Source organism: Micromesistius poutassou (assembly GCF_964030765.1).
Source record: "Micromesistius poutassou genome assembly, chromosome: 9".
Lineage (NCBI taxonomy): Eukaryota > Metazoa > Chordata > Actinopteri > Gadiformes > Gadidae > Micromesistius > Micromesistius poutassou.
The window spans coordinates 2,621,625-2,636,779 of NC_140279.1; the positions used below are offsets into that span (position 1 = coordinate 2,621,625).

At 47.8% G+C, this 15,155-nt stretch overlaps 1 protein-coding gene across 3 annotated transcripts in view; it reads right to left on the reverse strand.

Annotated features, from left to right (window-relative positions):
• The window catches only part of elavl4 (ELAV like neuron-specific RNA binding protein 4), a gene marked incomplete at both ends in the record, with an annotated part of 70,937 nt that overhangs the window by 26,905 nt on the left and 28,877 nt on the right, over window positions 1-15,155 (reverse strand). For 2 of the 3 annotated variants that reach the window (XM_084473082.1, XM_084473081.1), the window contains 2 exons: window positions 9,567-9,807; window positions 13,639-13,725. In XM_084473082.1, coding sequence (XP_084329208.1) covers window positions 9,567-9,807; window positions 13,639-13,725 — 328 coding nt within the window. Of the gene's footprint in view, window positions 1-9,471; window positions 9,808-13,638; window positions 13,726-15,155 lie in introns of all 3 variants that reach the window. The other variant, XM_084473080.1, reaches the window with a different exon arrangement.

Sequence of the window (15,155 nt, forward strand, 5' to 3'; positions counted from 1 at the left end):
TGGTGTCAGTGTGTGCGCTTTCACTGAACGGTGGTTTGCGGCACGCCAAAGCCTCTGCAACATAGCTTTGCACTGCCACATGCGCCTACCCCTCATCCCCATCCTAACTCCCGTTCTGGCAAGGCGTACAGCTTCCAGGGCTGGAGACGGGCGGGGGAGGGGACGGAACACTGGCTGGCAGCCTTCCCGATGGGGAGAGGGGTACAGGGAGAGGGGGCTATCGCCTGCAGCAACAGGGGGAAGCTCCACGAGGGGAAATCTTCCCGGCGATTCCAGCCTTTTTACAGAGCAGCGCACAGCTGGGGGTCCAGCGACAGGCAGCTGCCTGGATGCCCACGTCCTGAGTGGATGGATGGGTGGGTGGGTGGGTGGGCGGTTGGGTGGAAGACACGACCCCCGATACACAACACCCTCAGATGAACACATACGGACACCCATACTCACTTTCTCACTTGCGCACTCACTCACTCACTCACACAGCGTTCCCTCGCCTACACCCACACACCCGCGCGCAGCAAAGTATGTCCGCTCAGCAGGGATGCAGACGCCACACAGGGAGGAATGGAGTGTCGGAGGCTGGCGGCGAACCAGAGAATGTCAACACCAGAGAAAGAGACGACACTGCCAACTCCATCCTATTGTGGTTCACGTTCATTATCCGCACCACTAATGATTTTACATGCATGCGTGTTCTCGAACACACACACACACACAGACACAGACAGACACACACACACACACACACACACACACAGATACGCAGGTGATGGCGGTGCAGCAGTACAACGGGGCGTCGTCAGACACCAGTCTGCAGTACAGTGCAGGGGAGCAGCAGGCGACGTGGTCGACTGTGTAGCCTGTCACAATAACAGCCCGGTCTGCACCAGAGCACTCCCCTGCAGTCCTACCAGCAGCCTGCGTCGTCGGCTACAATGGTTCCGCTCCAGATCCTGTCTCTCGTCCGCCGTAAAGCACGGAGCACCGGCGTCGTTTCCAAACGGCCCAGCATGGCTTCGCTAAAGTGCGGTTCCTTAATGGAACACGGGGGCAGCCTCCATTACAGCACACCGGTGCATATAGTTTATACACGTGAGCAGGGAACAACGATTCAACAATTAACGCTCACTGCTGGGTTTATTGGATATTGAGTGTGGCAAAATGCAACAGATTGGCATTTCTTTTCTGCCTACCAAAGTCGAAAGCCTCGCAAATGAAGGTTAATTGAACGGAAGCTGTACAAATCTAAAAGCCACGGAGAACACATGCACCATATTGAATGCATATAGACTGCATATAGGATGCGTGTTCATGGCGTGTTTCCTGAAATAGGCCGGCCGGTGAAGATTTGCCGTAAAAGCCTCAATCCCGAAAATAAGCTCCTAAACAGAAGCCGTTAGAATCGAGCCGCTAATGGATCATAGCATACGGAAAAGATATCAAGACGGAGCTCAGTGCGCCTAATATAACATTACCTCATTTATTATACATGACACATATGAAAGGTAGGTTTGGCTGGTGTTCTGCGCGCCTGAGATAACGTGCCTCCTCGTTCTACTTCCCGTGGGCACCTTGAGGTGCGGGAGTACGGCAAACACTGCCGTACCGTCATAATAATAATCCATATAACTGATGTCTCTGGGTGACGCTCGCTGTTACGGGACCAGGGTTTTCGGTTACGGGGGGAGGTGGGGTCCAGTGTGACCACGCCTCCACTCTTAATTAGACCTTTTATTTGTATGAAAGAGTAATAAAGAGTAGAGGGAAGAGGGTCTGTCCCTCTGTGTGGTGGAACACAGCTATTTCTAGAGAACGCCCCATCAGTGTGTTGGCGAGGCGTATGACTAAGCCTTTATTTGTTTCCTGAGAAGCAGCAGGTTCCCCAATGTGTGAGATGAGAAAATGAGTGTGGCTCCAGCAGGCGCTCTGCCTGCTGGCTGCAATGTTGGTTTACTTACCACACACACACACACACACACACACACACACACACACACATGGGCACACACGGACACACACACACACACACACACACACACACACACACACACACACACACACACACACACACACACAATTATATCCTATTCTGATGCACAGAATTTCATAAACACTTTCACGAGCGGTGCAGCACTTACCTACATGAAATATTCTGTGTGGTCCAATACACCATGTCAATTTGCATGAATGTGTTTACTGAAGTACAAGGCAATAGAGGGTTGCCATATGTGGAAATTGCTCCCAATTGTATATTGCCTGCAATTATTTGTGTTCTGTCTTGTTGAATGTAACTAAGGGCCCTGTACTGTAGACATGAAAGCACATTCCAACTCCTGCCATCATCAGAGAAGGACCACTGTAGACCTTTGATCTGGGGCCGTAGGTACCGTGGGCTACACTAAATGCAGCGGATCGTCTGAGGCACTATTCATTAAGCTGGAATATACCTTTGATGGAGGTTTTTTTCACATGTAGTCTAAATCTAACCACTGAATATCTTCAAAACATAAAACAGATTCTTTCCCCTTTGAAAATGTGCCGTCTAAAGACCACAACATATGACACACACCAAACTAAAAACATATTTAAATATCTGAGCTAACCAAGTGTGTGTATAAATATTCCTACGAGTAGATCCCGAATGATTTGGGTGGTCACGTTCTATGGCTGCGTGAAATTGAATACACCGTTATCTCCTTGCGCTTTGCAATTGATAGCGGTGCGTCTCAAAAGTCCAACCCGCTTCCTGCCCAGAGTAAGTTCCACCGGTTCCACCAGTCCAGTGGCACAGCGGCCCAGCAGGTTATGTGGGGGTTGACCCCGATAGCCTCTCCTCAGGAAACCCTGCCTCGTTTGTGGGGGCCCCAGTGTGCCACACCCTGTCAGGAGCCTACGGGAGGCTCCGTCTGTCATGCGGGAGCCCTGGGAGGACGGGACAGATGAGCAGAGGGAGGCGGACAGGAGAAGTGCTGCGCTCATCAGAGCCCTGAGCACATGACGCTAACACACCTTGAGAGGCCCGGCGCCCGCTCCCCAGGAACAGGCAGATCTGTTTGGTCAGTCTTGGATTTAGCAGCTTTTTATGAGGCACGGTGGAGAGGGGCGAGGGGGGGGGGGAGGAGGGAGGCTGGGCGAGAGAGGTAGAGAGCGGGAGGAAACATTTCAATTTGTCAAAATAAATGTGTCACGCTCACTGCCCAGGCTGTCTTCCCTGGGTTGACGTCTCGCCCCCCTTGTTGCTGCAGCAGCAGCAGCAGCAGCAGCAGCAGCAGCAGAGAGTCAAGGTAGTGCTATTTCTGAAGGGCCGGCGCTTCCAAACACTTGGAGTGGTGCACTCTTACCCACTCTGTGTCAAAATACTCACTTACCCAGCGTTATCTTCCTAGGTCACCAAGTAAGCGAGAGAGAGAGAGAGCAGTGAATTCCCACAAAGAAGAAGCTTACACTTAGTGAACAAAAGACTCCATCGCCTGAAAGTGGTGTGATTTGAGCAATAGGCATCGGTACATATCATGTGGCATGTATTGAGCCAATTTGAATAACTAAATTCATAAACAGAGCAACATCCCCCGCACTTGCATATTTCCACTGTAGTTCCCTCTCCCACTCACTCATTCAACACATCTTTCCCTCTGGGGTTGCCAAGGTAGCAGCCACTATTACAGTGACGCAGCTCCCACTCTTGAGTTCCCAAGGCCTACACCAACACAGAGCCACACACACACACACACACACACACACACAACCTCGCACACCTTGACTTATCATCGCCACCCCCTCACGGTGGCTCCCGCAGCCTTGCGGCCAATGTACCGCAACCTGCAGTGTGTGGGCGGGATGCTGTGGCTACGGGTCTTCTCATGATGGAGACATGGAGGGAGAACTGACATGCAGAACGGTCCCTTTGAGTCTTGGACCCCAGCCCCCCCCGGAGTGCAGCTTCCGGCAGCCATGTCTGCAATGGTCACTGCAGAGTGATATGCCCACCATGCACAACCAACCTCTCCTCCATCTCACGGCTAGGAGCACTGGCTCAGGCTCTGAGCCATCCATCTCCATTCTGCCAGGACTATAACTGGGGAAGAGGGGGGGGGGGGGGGCGCTGCCTGGTCACCTTGGGGTGAGGTAGGTCTCTGAGAGTGAGGGGTAAGGAAGCAGCCCTGCGGCATATCCAGCCTATGAATCTGAGGCTGACACGGGGACCTGAGATACCTCTGTGTTCTGTGTAAAGGGCACTCAGAGTGGAATGAGAGGGGACAGGGGCCACTTGGAAGGAAGATGATTGGACATGGGGCGGCTTGAACATCCAATTCTGGGTTCAGAGCAGAGGGAGGAACGCTAGGGCGACTGGGAGCAGAGAGACAGGACATTCCTGTGGTTTGGGACACTGAAACTTTAATGTGTCTGCCTGCCTGTGTATTCACTCCGTGGCCTGGCAGCTCTCTTAATACCTGGCTTTTGGAGATGTCAGGTCCCCTCAATGTCTTCCTCCCTGTCAGCTCTGTTCATGGCATCTTCAGCCATGTGTAGCTCTGATGAAAGTGGCCCAAATCTGAGCCATCAAAACCCTCCTCTGATCTCGCCGTGCCTTCGATTCATGTGTGGGACGTTATAAAAAAATAATGCACTCGTTCTTTTTTTCAAGGGCACAACATTGTTTGTGTTGCATGGGAGTTTGCGAAGGTGAAAATTGTCCTCATCACAAGGCAAAGGCAGGGAATCATATAAATGTAAATATTGGCAAGGATTTGTTCACCTCGCTGTGGCAGTAATGTGTGAAACAGCTCGGCTTGCATCCTGAAGTACAAAGAAAGCAAGCTTCGCTCCCGAGCGTGTTCCCGATGCATATTTCAGCGGCAACAAAAAGATGTGGGTAAACTGAGGTTTACGTGGTGAATATTTGATTCCCTCCCCCCTGTTAGACTGACAGAACAGCACGAGTCAGCTTAGCTCCGCCCGCCACCTCCTCACAGACGAGGGTGGGGATACATATTTTATGTTGAATACTTGGGGGTACACTTGATGTGCTTCACCCTAAATGGTATGCAAATGAAACCTAATGCACGCAACTTGGCACTTGGCAGCACGGCACCAGTGTGTCGTGTGCAACAGACTCTAGCCAGGTATGTATTGTACTCAAATGAGCCAGGTGTGTGTGCGTGTCGTAACGGGGAGCGCTGAGCGTTCAGCGTGCTCCGCGCGGGGCTGGGGCGGCTGTCTGTCACGCCAGCACAGCACAGTGAGGTGTTCTGGCACAGCCTACGCCACAGCTGACATCACAGTCCATCTATTTTTCATAGCCAACATCTGCTTGGGTGGCTACGTTGTCACTACGATTCGAGTTCTGATATCTGAATTCCGCGTGTAAGACCCAACACATGGAAGACGACAAGCAAGAGTGTCAACAGGATTCGGTTAGTGTGCTTCGGAGCGCTGTTTGCCATTACGGCTTCTGATGGAGAGATATGCTTAATTAAATTTTATTATATGCGAAAACAAACAACAACAATGTTGCTTATTAAAAAAAGGTGTCGCTGGGAAAATGGTTTGCTGGCCAGAGGCAATGGGGAAGACAGGCATTCCGAATGAGGCACAGGGATATCCATTGGAAAACACTGTGAACTGTTTCCTCAACAAGCGATGCAAATATCGGTTTCTATGAATATTCTAAGAATACGTGTGCTGCACTATTGGCTACAGTAATTATTGGCATGGCTGAGAATGCAAAGAAATGTTCGTCTCTCAGAATCACTCTATTTTATCAAGGTGCAAAATCCACAGGCACAATCAATTCTTGTTCCAGCATGAAAAGCCATTTTCTTTCTGCCATGTCGTTATGAAAACAAATGCATTCATTTATCCGGCAGAAATGCAGCCAATGCAGAAAAATGATCCTGAAAAATGAATAAATGACAGGATCAGTCAATTCCCTGTGAGCGCGGGGTTTGTGCACGCATGCATGCTCGCTCGTCTGCTGGTATGGAGAGTGGCGATATAACAGAATGGTGTTAGACGGTTGCATTCGGTATGTTGCTAGGACCATATGAATTTTCTCTTCCTCTCTCCAGGGGTGTGAGTTTGGTATTAGCATAGAAATAAACAGTTAGTTCCACTGGCTGACGATGTGAGCTTTGAGATTGACAATTTTCCACGTAAGTAGGTGTCTTCACAAAAAACGTCCAGAAAAATATATATATTTAGTGCCACTTTCAGTAGTGCTTACTGCCACAAAACAATAACATTCTCAACTTAAGCATTTGTCCACCATTCTGAATGCAGCACATACAGGTGCCAAAGCTTCAACACACACAACATAATCTGAAATGGTTGCAACCTCCCTGCCTCTGAGGCTTAGGAGGACGGTGACAGCCGGCAAGACAGATTCACAGGTAGAGGCCTATTTGGGTTCTTCTGCAAGTGTGTGTGGGCTGCAGCCTGGTGCGTGTAAGCTGGCCTTAAATAAAAGATTAACCTGCATTTCCCTGGTGTGTTATGAGAACACTAGGTCGGGGCTGGCAGTGCAGCCAGGCGGGTAGGCAGAAGGGGTGGGGGGGGGGGGGGGGGTTGGGGGGGGGGGGCACGTGGGAAGGAGCAGGAGGAGCAGGAGGAGCAGGAGGGATTCCTCCACCCAGCGCAAGTCAGCCCGGGAAACAGAGCGAGATGGAGTGGCTCCCTGCACCCACACTGGATCCTCACGGCACGCACCGTCATGTGAACTGACAGGAGTCGCTCCACAGGACGCTGGGAGAGGCGCTGGGAGAGGCGCTCAGAGGACGGCGCTCCCTCTTCTTCCAGGCATACTGGGGCTCAGGTGGTCACACCTTGTCGTTACACACGCACAGGTTGCTAGGGATGCAATTGTGTGTGGAGGACACAAGGGCAAGAGTGCTCAGGATGAAGCAGAGTGTAGACCTCACAAACTTGTTACATTTTAGAATGTGGTTGAACTTTAAGCCTTCTTGTATTTTGAATAACAACTATGCGAGGCTATCACAACAGCATAACAGCAATCACTGATTCTGTTTTGTGTTCTGTTGTTACAGTAGTCTGCTCCACTAAGTACAATCGGCAGTATAATAACAAATAATAACAAATTTAATCTCAGTTTAGGTCCATCAAATTCCTTTTATGTTATATTCTAAATGCATTATAGAAGAACACTATAATCGTTATCAATAGCCATAATATCCCAGACAATATATCTTGCTACAGAATGTATAGATTCACATATATTAATATATATATATATTTGAAATATGAACAGTAAAAAAATCTGCCTCAGTCTTTGACTTTTTCAACAACCTATCCTAAAAAAACAAATGTCGCTGAGTTTTAGCGACTGTGAGAGAAGTTCTCATTTACTAGGCATGGGTATTTAGAGAAGATAAAAGAGGGCTTCAGGTGCGTCAACCAAGCACCAAAAATAGTCTTCTCTTTACTAGTTCCACCACTTTGCATTTCCTTTCACTCTCTCGCTCTCTTCCTCCAAACCTGGCTGAGTGTGTTAACAATTTGGATGAATGTTAGAGAACCCAGAATCCTCTTGGCATCCCCCAACTGCAGGCTGGGGACAGGGGGGGTGGGTGGTGGTGGGGTTTTGGGGCAGAAGGCAGCGCTTTGTTAGCCTTAAAAGTTTGCATGCGGAAATTGCACCCATGGGAAGGCATCGGAGGCATACACCGCAGGGGGTGATGCTGAGGCGCGGCAGCATTGATAAATATAGCTCTTTGTGTACAGCAGGAGAAGTACCCCAAATGAGAGTACGGAGCAGGAGTGTGTGAACACACAGTTCTCTATCCTACACCGTGCATGTTTCGGCCTCTAGCGGTGTTCTCTGCATGTTCGTGCACGAGTAATGTGCACGAGTAATGAAAATGGCCCAACTCGAGGGGTGGCACCAAGCAGGCATTTGAAAATATCACTGCACGTAATTGGATAACACTACGACCAATCAGAAGAATACAAGGGGTGACGTATCCAGACCAGCAGAGCTAACCAATAGATAAGACTCTTGCCGTATCCGATCTGTAAAACAGCAACGCTTTTGGCCCGCCTATACCAGATAGACCGATGTGATTGGTTAATGTTCTGGGCCAGGGGCATCGGGGAGTGAGTGTATTGCTCGTTCCCAGAGTGACTCGCTGAGCAAATTCAAATTGTGCTCTGGCGAGAACTCTTTCCAGGGTCGTTCTCTGCATGTTTGCCCAAATATCTGCTGTTATCTGCTATGGGCCTTGTTGGTCGCACACCGCATCCTGTGGAGGCACACTTTAAGGGGAACAGCTGGTGAAGAGAGGGATGGTGGCGACGACTGACAGTAGCGTATGTCGAGCCCTTTCTCGTTATTTCTGATGAATACACCAACCTCTATTTCCATTGCCATGACTGACTCTTAGGTCCTATAATAGGACCAATTTCAGTCTGAAAGGAGAACGGATCCAAAGAGCAGCCATGAGGAGACAGGAATACTGTCGATGTCTTATGACCAGAGAACCCAACGGCATGTGATGGAAGAAATCTGTGATCAGGCATGCTTTATGCTTCATGGTCTAACCGTGACAGCTATTGCACTTTAGCTTGCACATAATGCATTTTTATAAGCAACATTTTAAAGACATGAATATGGGATGCTGTGGTAAGTGCATCTATATGTGAATACTGTAAATTACAGCGTGCACAGGTGATTGGAGTTTGCGTGCGTGCGTGCGCGCGCGTGTGTGTGTGCATGCGTGCACGTGTCTTCTTTGCGCCCCGGAATGGCTTGCTGTTGACATGTGCCTGGCTGCCAGACGGGTGCTCTTTAATGAGATTATCAGGGAAGAGTGTCAGTAAGTAGGATCTCAAATGAAAGCCATTATGTGGCATTATGCGAGAGGTCCCCCCCCCCTCTATCCATCTGCTGTATGGCCACCCACACAGCCACTAGGCCCAGATTATAGCTGTGATTAGCACAGAGAAGTGCTGCTTAATTTAAACACCTCTGGAGAACATGTTGCGCTTTGCCGCAACGCTGAGTTAAAGCGCTGAACGCACATGAAAGACAGGGCTGGATGCCTGCTTCTAGACTGCACTCCAGGCAGTGATCCACACCAAATATTCAAACTGGTTGGCAATACTCCAAATAATATTTGACCCAGGTCTGCAAGCGTTTGCGGAGATTTTCATACCCTAGTTAACTCATAAGACCTCTGTAATGGTTGTATACTTGTGTGTGTGTGTGTGTGCGTTTGTGTGTGTTTGTGTGTTTATTTTCAACCATGTATGATATCCGACAAAATACCATGAGAAAACCCTACAGTTACAACTGTGTAATGTGCCTTAACCATACACTGCAATGCCTTCTACAAGATCCTACGAAGTACGAGTCACTATTAAATCACGACACCATCGAAAAAACAGATTATCCATCACATACATCAATACACCAATACACAGGGATTTGGGGTCAAAATAAGAGCCCACCGGTCAACGCACCGTCACTGGTGGTGACAGGGCGCGGACCAGTTCGCCCCGGAGGCTATACAGTTGGTTTGTGGGAAGCATTAAGAGACCGGTACCTGTGGTCTCACCTGTGATCTTGTCACGGACAAGCTTGCAGGACTCAATCTCGCCGATGCTGCCGAACAGGCTGCGGAACTCCTCCTGGGTCATGTTCTGGGGCAGGTAGTTGACGATGAGGTTGGTCTTGCTGTCGTCCGTGGCGCCGCCGGTCTGCATCGGGGAGGGGCAGCCGCGGCTGTTGGTGGTCGGCCCGTTGGAGGTGTTGCCGCTGGGGCCGTTTGACACCGGGGCCTCCATGTTACTGATGATCTGGAGGGCCGGCAGGGGGCAGCAGAGGAGGGCGGTGCACAGGACAGAAGGGGGAAGGGAAGGAAGGAAGGGGAGAGGTTTTCATTGGTGAATATTTCCATGCTCATGGAAATTATGATTATTGTTGCTATGAATCCTTATTTAGATTCACGTTGTAGTCTTAATGAGGGATTCTACTTAGTGTTATGTAACTATACCAATATATTGGAAATAGTGTAAAAAAAAAAAGTGCAACACCCCAGGTTCACAGGTGAGTTTGCATTTCCATATATTGCAGACCGGGTGCCAGTAAATAAATTAACTGTTTTGAAGAATCTACAATTCAGAATAAGTATATTCTAGCATATTACACACACAAAAACATGCCACCAAGTCTTAACATCCAGAAATACAATCAATCAACAACACAGTGGATAAATATTCATGCAGACATTGAGAGTGTTTACGAATAGTTTCTTTTTGATTTTGAAAGCTGTCAGGGTTCCTGGGAGCCGGTACAGAACAGGGGCGGCCCTGAGCCAGCTACCGAACTGCTAGCTTACTGCCGCTGCTACACAACGGCTGCTGCATCCTCCACTGTGACAGACAGAGAGAGGCTGCAACGCTAGCTTCTGCACACAGCATCTCAGGAGCAATCGTTTGAAGAGCAACTCTTATGTACGCTTACCAGAGAGAGAGAGAGAGAGAGAGAGAGAGAGAGAGAGAGAGAGAGAGAGAGAGAGAGAGAGAGAGAGAGAGAGAGAGAGAGAGAGAGAGAAAAGAGAGCAAAGGCTTGAGAGAGATAAAGGAAAGTTGCCATTATTTGTTATTTTCTCCCATGGGACATTCAAATACATATTTGAGCAGAATTCCAATCTGAATAATTCCACCATATCAACAGGAATGGCATTCAACTATTTGAATAAAAAAAGATTTACAAAATAAAATGATAATTTTCTACAGCCCACGGATTTCCTCGCTACAACGGTACTGATATTTGTGCAAATGTATGTGTGAATGCGTGACGTGTATGTTTATATTTAAATATGTAAAGGTTGTGACAGTAGTGTAGACACAACCGCTGTATCTCGTGCCTGACTCAAAAGGCAAAGCGTCTCTCTTTAAAACAAAATATTGACGACTAAATATATAAAACACATAGAATTATATATGTACCTTCTGTATTACTAGGTACCAGTGGTGCTTTTATAACATAATAGTATTTAACAGTATGTTTAATTATAGTTGAGTTAATGATATATAAAGCTACATACTATTAGCCTATTAGTCCAAAGGTTCTTCACCACAAACTGATTAACATATGATCTCTTTGGTGTTCCAGTCCATTAATGATTTACATGTAAAAAGTCTAATTAATTTCAACATTTATTTTCTGATTCAATCTAATGTTCAGTGTCATCATTCAGAAATTATAATATTTGTAATTTATGTAAAGTACCCCACAGACAGCAGGGCTTGTTGCAGGTTTCCTTTTTATAAATTTTATATTTTCCAAAAATACAGCACTAGTGTCATTTAGCTCAATTTCTAGATCATCAAAAGATTGCCCCTGTATGCTAATTACAGATCAGAAAGTTGATTTTAGAAATTCAAAACTGTCAAAAAAAGAGTCTTTGTGTTATTTTCTTCATGACTATTATGGTAATGAACCAAAGTCATAAAGCATAAAGAACAGGGATAATTAATGCAGTAAATATGAAGTGCACTGGACAAATACACAAAACGCTAACTTGATTGTTGAAGTTATTATTATTCAATCAGTTTCTGCAAAAAATATTGTATTTCTGTTCCTTCACAGGTAGAAGAAAAAAATAATATATTAATAATAATACGTAATAAAACAATGTTAAATATAAAAAATCCATTCTAAACTCAATTTCAATTAGAGAGGAATTTATATCTAAAAAATAAACAACCTGGGGGATAATTATGTTTTGATTTGTCCTTGTTTTTAAATGATAAAGACTTGAAAGGTATCGCCTTAATCAGTCTGTGTTTCTGTCATTGTTCTTTTCTGTGCCTCTAACCTTGTGTGGCAAGACAAAATGCTTCAAGAAGAGAACAGACAAAATGTCACGCTTGTGTCTGCTTCAATCCTCTTTTTACACACAAACACACTCACAGAAAGCTACACACACCAGCACATACACACATATATGCATGAAACATGCACATATACAGACACAAACACAGACACAAACACAGGCAAACACAGACACACAGACTCATTCGCACCATGGCAACTGCATTGACAACACACATATCCACCACAACCGACAGACACAGACACACAGACACACACACACACACACACAAAAACAATGCCCAAAGCCCAAAGCAGAAAACAAAAAACAAACAGGCGAAGAGACGTCTAAAAGCTCTCAAGATGAGAGCTGCATGCAAATTGTCTTCTGACAGTATCCTTCCTCACCACTCTCCATTCTACAACAACTCAGAGGGAGACAGATAGATACAGATAGAGAGAGAAAGAGAGAGAGAGAGAGCGAGAGAGAGAGAGAGAGTAAGAGAGAGGCCGAGAGAAAGAGACAGGAAGGGAGCAAGGAAGGAAGATAGAGGAGATAGAGAGATGATGATGGGAGAGGGACAGAGGTGGGAAGAGGTAGAGAGAGGAAGCAGTGAGAGACAATGGGAGAGGAAGAGAGAGAGGAAGGGAGAAGGAGAGAAAGAGGAGGGAGACGGAGTGAGAGAGAAGGAGACAGAAAGCAAAGAGAGAGAGAGAGAGGGAGGTAAAGTGTCTAGCTAGAACAGAACTGATTTGAGAGGGCCTTATTAAATCTGTTTACATTCCCTGCTGGGTCCCCCTCTGTCGGAGCCTTTCTACTCTATGGGACATTTTCTGAGGAGGTTTCAAACCAAAATGGCTGACTCTAATTAACGGGGACCTGCAGAGTCCCACTGGCCAATTATATTCCTCTCCTTGTCCCTGCCTACCAGCATTATTGCTGCTCAGCGGTCCACTTGGCCGTGCTTGTGAGCTATCTGGCTGCTCAAACCCCCCCTCCCACTGCGGTCCGTGGGCTAAGGACAGACCGCGCTGCATGGCTCCTTGCTAGCCACAACACGCAGCCCTCTCAGGCTAGCGGTAAGGACAACAAGCAGCCGCCGCAGGACGCAGCGTCTTCCACTCCATAAACCATGCATCCTACGCTGAGCCCGGACTTCAGAGCCCGCCACTGCGGACGGCTGCCCTGTTTTTAAAACTGCAGTGATGGAACACACCTACAGGCACTGATGCAGACAGACCAGGCGCCGTTGGAAAGTGAGGCGGTGTTAACTAGGACTCACAACTTGTGTTTAAGTGTTAATTGGAATGCATAACTTATCATGTGACAGTATGATAAATTCTTTAATGCCACCAAGCCTGGCCTTGTTTTTTAATCAGCCTTTTATTTGGTGTAATTCTTGTGGCAGCACGTCTAGTGGTGCATTTATTTTCCTCTACTTGAACTTATGCTGTTTCCCAAAACATGTCTGCACACAATCTAATAACGTTGAAATATGCATTTGTCTCCTCATCATCTTTTCCTGGCCTCCTCAAAGCCTCATTACGGTGGCTCCCATATTCCGCAGCACAACACCACCACTATCTCCTGCCTACAGACTACGTTCCCCGTGCCCCTGCTTCATTTGCACTCATCAATCCCCCACCACCATGGACATAACCGCCTCCGTCAGCAACACCACCTGTATCGCTGTCCTCGTGCGTATATGCGGTTACATACATTAACAAAATCAGATTAAATAAGTTCATGGGTGAAAATAAAATGGTTGGGTGGGGGTGGGGAGGTGGGGGCAGTGAGGTCTGCTTACCATCTTTGGCTGTGTCAGCAGTCCTTTCTCTGCCCAGCCCTGGAGCTGCGGGAGCTCTGCCTGACGCCACTGAGTCTCTGTCGACCCCTATGGAGCGGAGCACAGGGAGGGAACGCATGGCCCGCCGGTCAGAATCACACACTCACTGTACAGCGGCGGGTGTGAGGGTGGTAGGTGGTGGGTGGTGGTGGTGATGGTAGTGGTGGTGGTAGTGGTGGTGGTGGTTAAGGGAAGGCGGTTGGTCAGGGTGAAGGAGTGGCGGTTTGCCGGAGAGAGGTGCTTCACTGAAGAGACAGAAGCCGTTTCTCAATACCAAGTATGCGGACTACGTACTCGCGGACTTGGAAGTACGTACTTGGCAAGTCCGGACTTTCAAGTACAGACTTCCGAGAACGCGAGTACGCACCTGCAATTGGAACAGCAGCGGACTCGATGATGCATTCTGGGATATTTAACGGTCCCAAGTCCACACGAGTCACCTCCGATGCATCCTCGGTAGAACGGCCTCATCGAGAACGCATAGAGAACACTTCCGGGTTTTACGACAGTACTCGTGTACTCGCGTACTTGGAATTGGAACAGTGCTTGGGCTACCACTGATGACGTTTATCGAGAACGCAAGTACACGAGAACACACGAGAACGCGAATTGAGAAACGGCTAGACAGTTTAAACACCTTCGCAGTCGGTCCACCGGTCACACTCAAACAAAGACGGGTGGCTTTTTGTTTTTTTATTGGTGAAGGGGTGAAGGTTGCAGAGCTCATCAAATGTGTTAGGGAATGTGGAACACTGAATCACGTTCAGACTAAATAAGATATGAATTGTAACTTTTTTTTCGAAAGAACCGGCCATTATCAAAGAATGAATTCAATATATCAGTACTTCAACAGGGCTGATATGAGCACAGCTATGTGTGTGTGTGTGTGTGTGTGTGTGTGTGTGTGCGTCTGATGTTGTGTGCTAGACTGATCCTGGCAGCGTTTATAATGAGGGTTTCCCTCTCGATCTCTGTGTGGGTAAACAAGCCGCTGGTGCAAGAGACAGAAGCCCCACAAATGAGCACGAGGAAATGTGTTTGCTGGATCTCCAGGGCTCCCGTGCCTGTAGGTAGCTAGCCACACTACGGGCAGCCAATTTAGCTGGAGAGAAGGAGGAGAGGAGGGATGACCTCTGCCTTCATTTGCTCCTTCACAACGACGAGGAGAGGCAAGCGAGGGATCAGATAGCAGGAGGGGAAGGAGGAAGAACGGCAAGACAAGGGGTGAGTAATGGGTGAGGTACCTTCCCCGATACTTCAAAGGAAGGAACGGGAAAGATTGAGGGAGGGGGAAGGGGAGAGAGAGAGAGAGAGAGAGAGAGAGAGAGAGAGAGAGAGAGAGAGAGAGAGAGAGAGAGAGAGAGAGAGAGAGAGAGAGAGAGAGAGAGAGACACAGAGAGAGAGACAGAGAGAGAGGGAAAGAGAGGGAGAGAGAGAGAGAATGTGTGCATGTTATGTTGTCGACCTGTCTTGTAAAG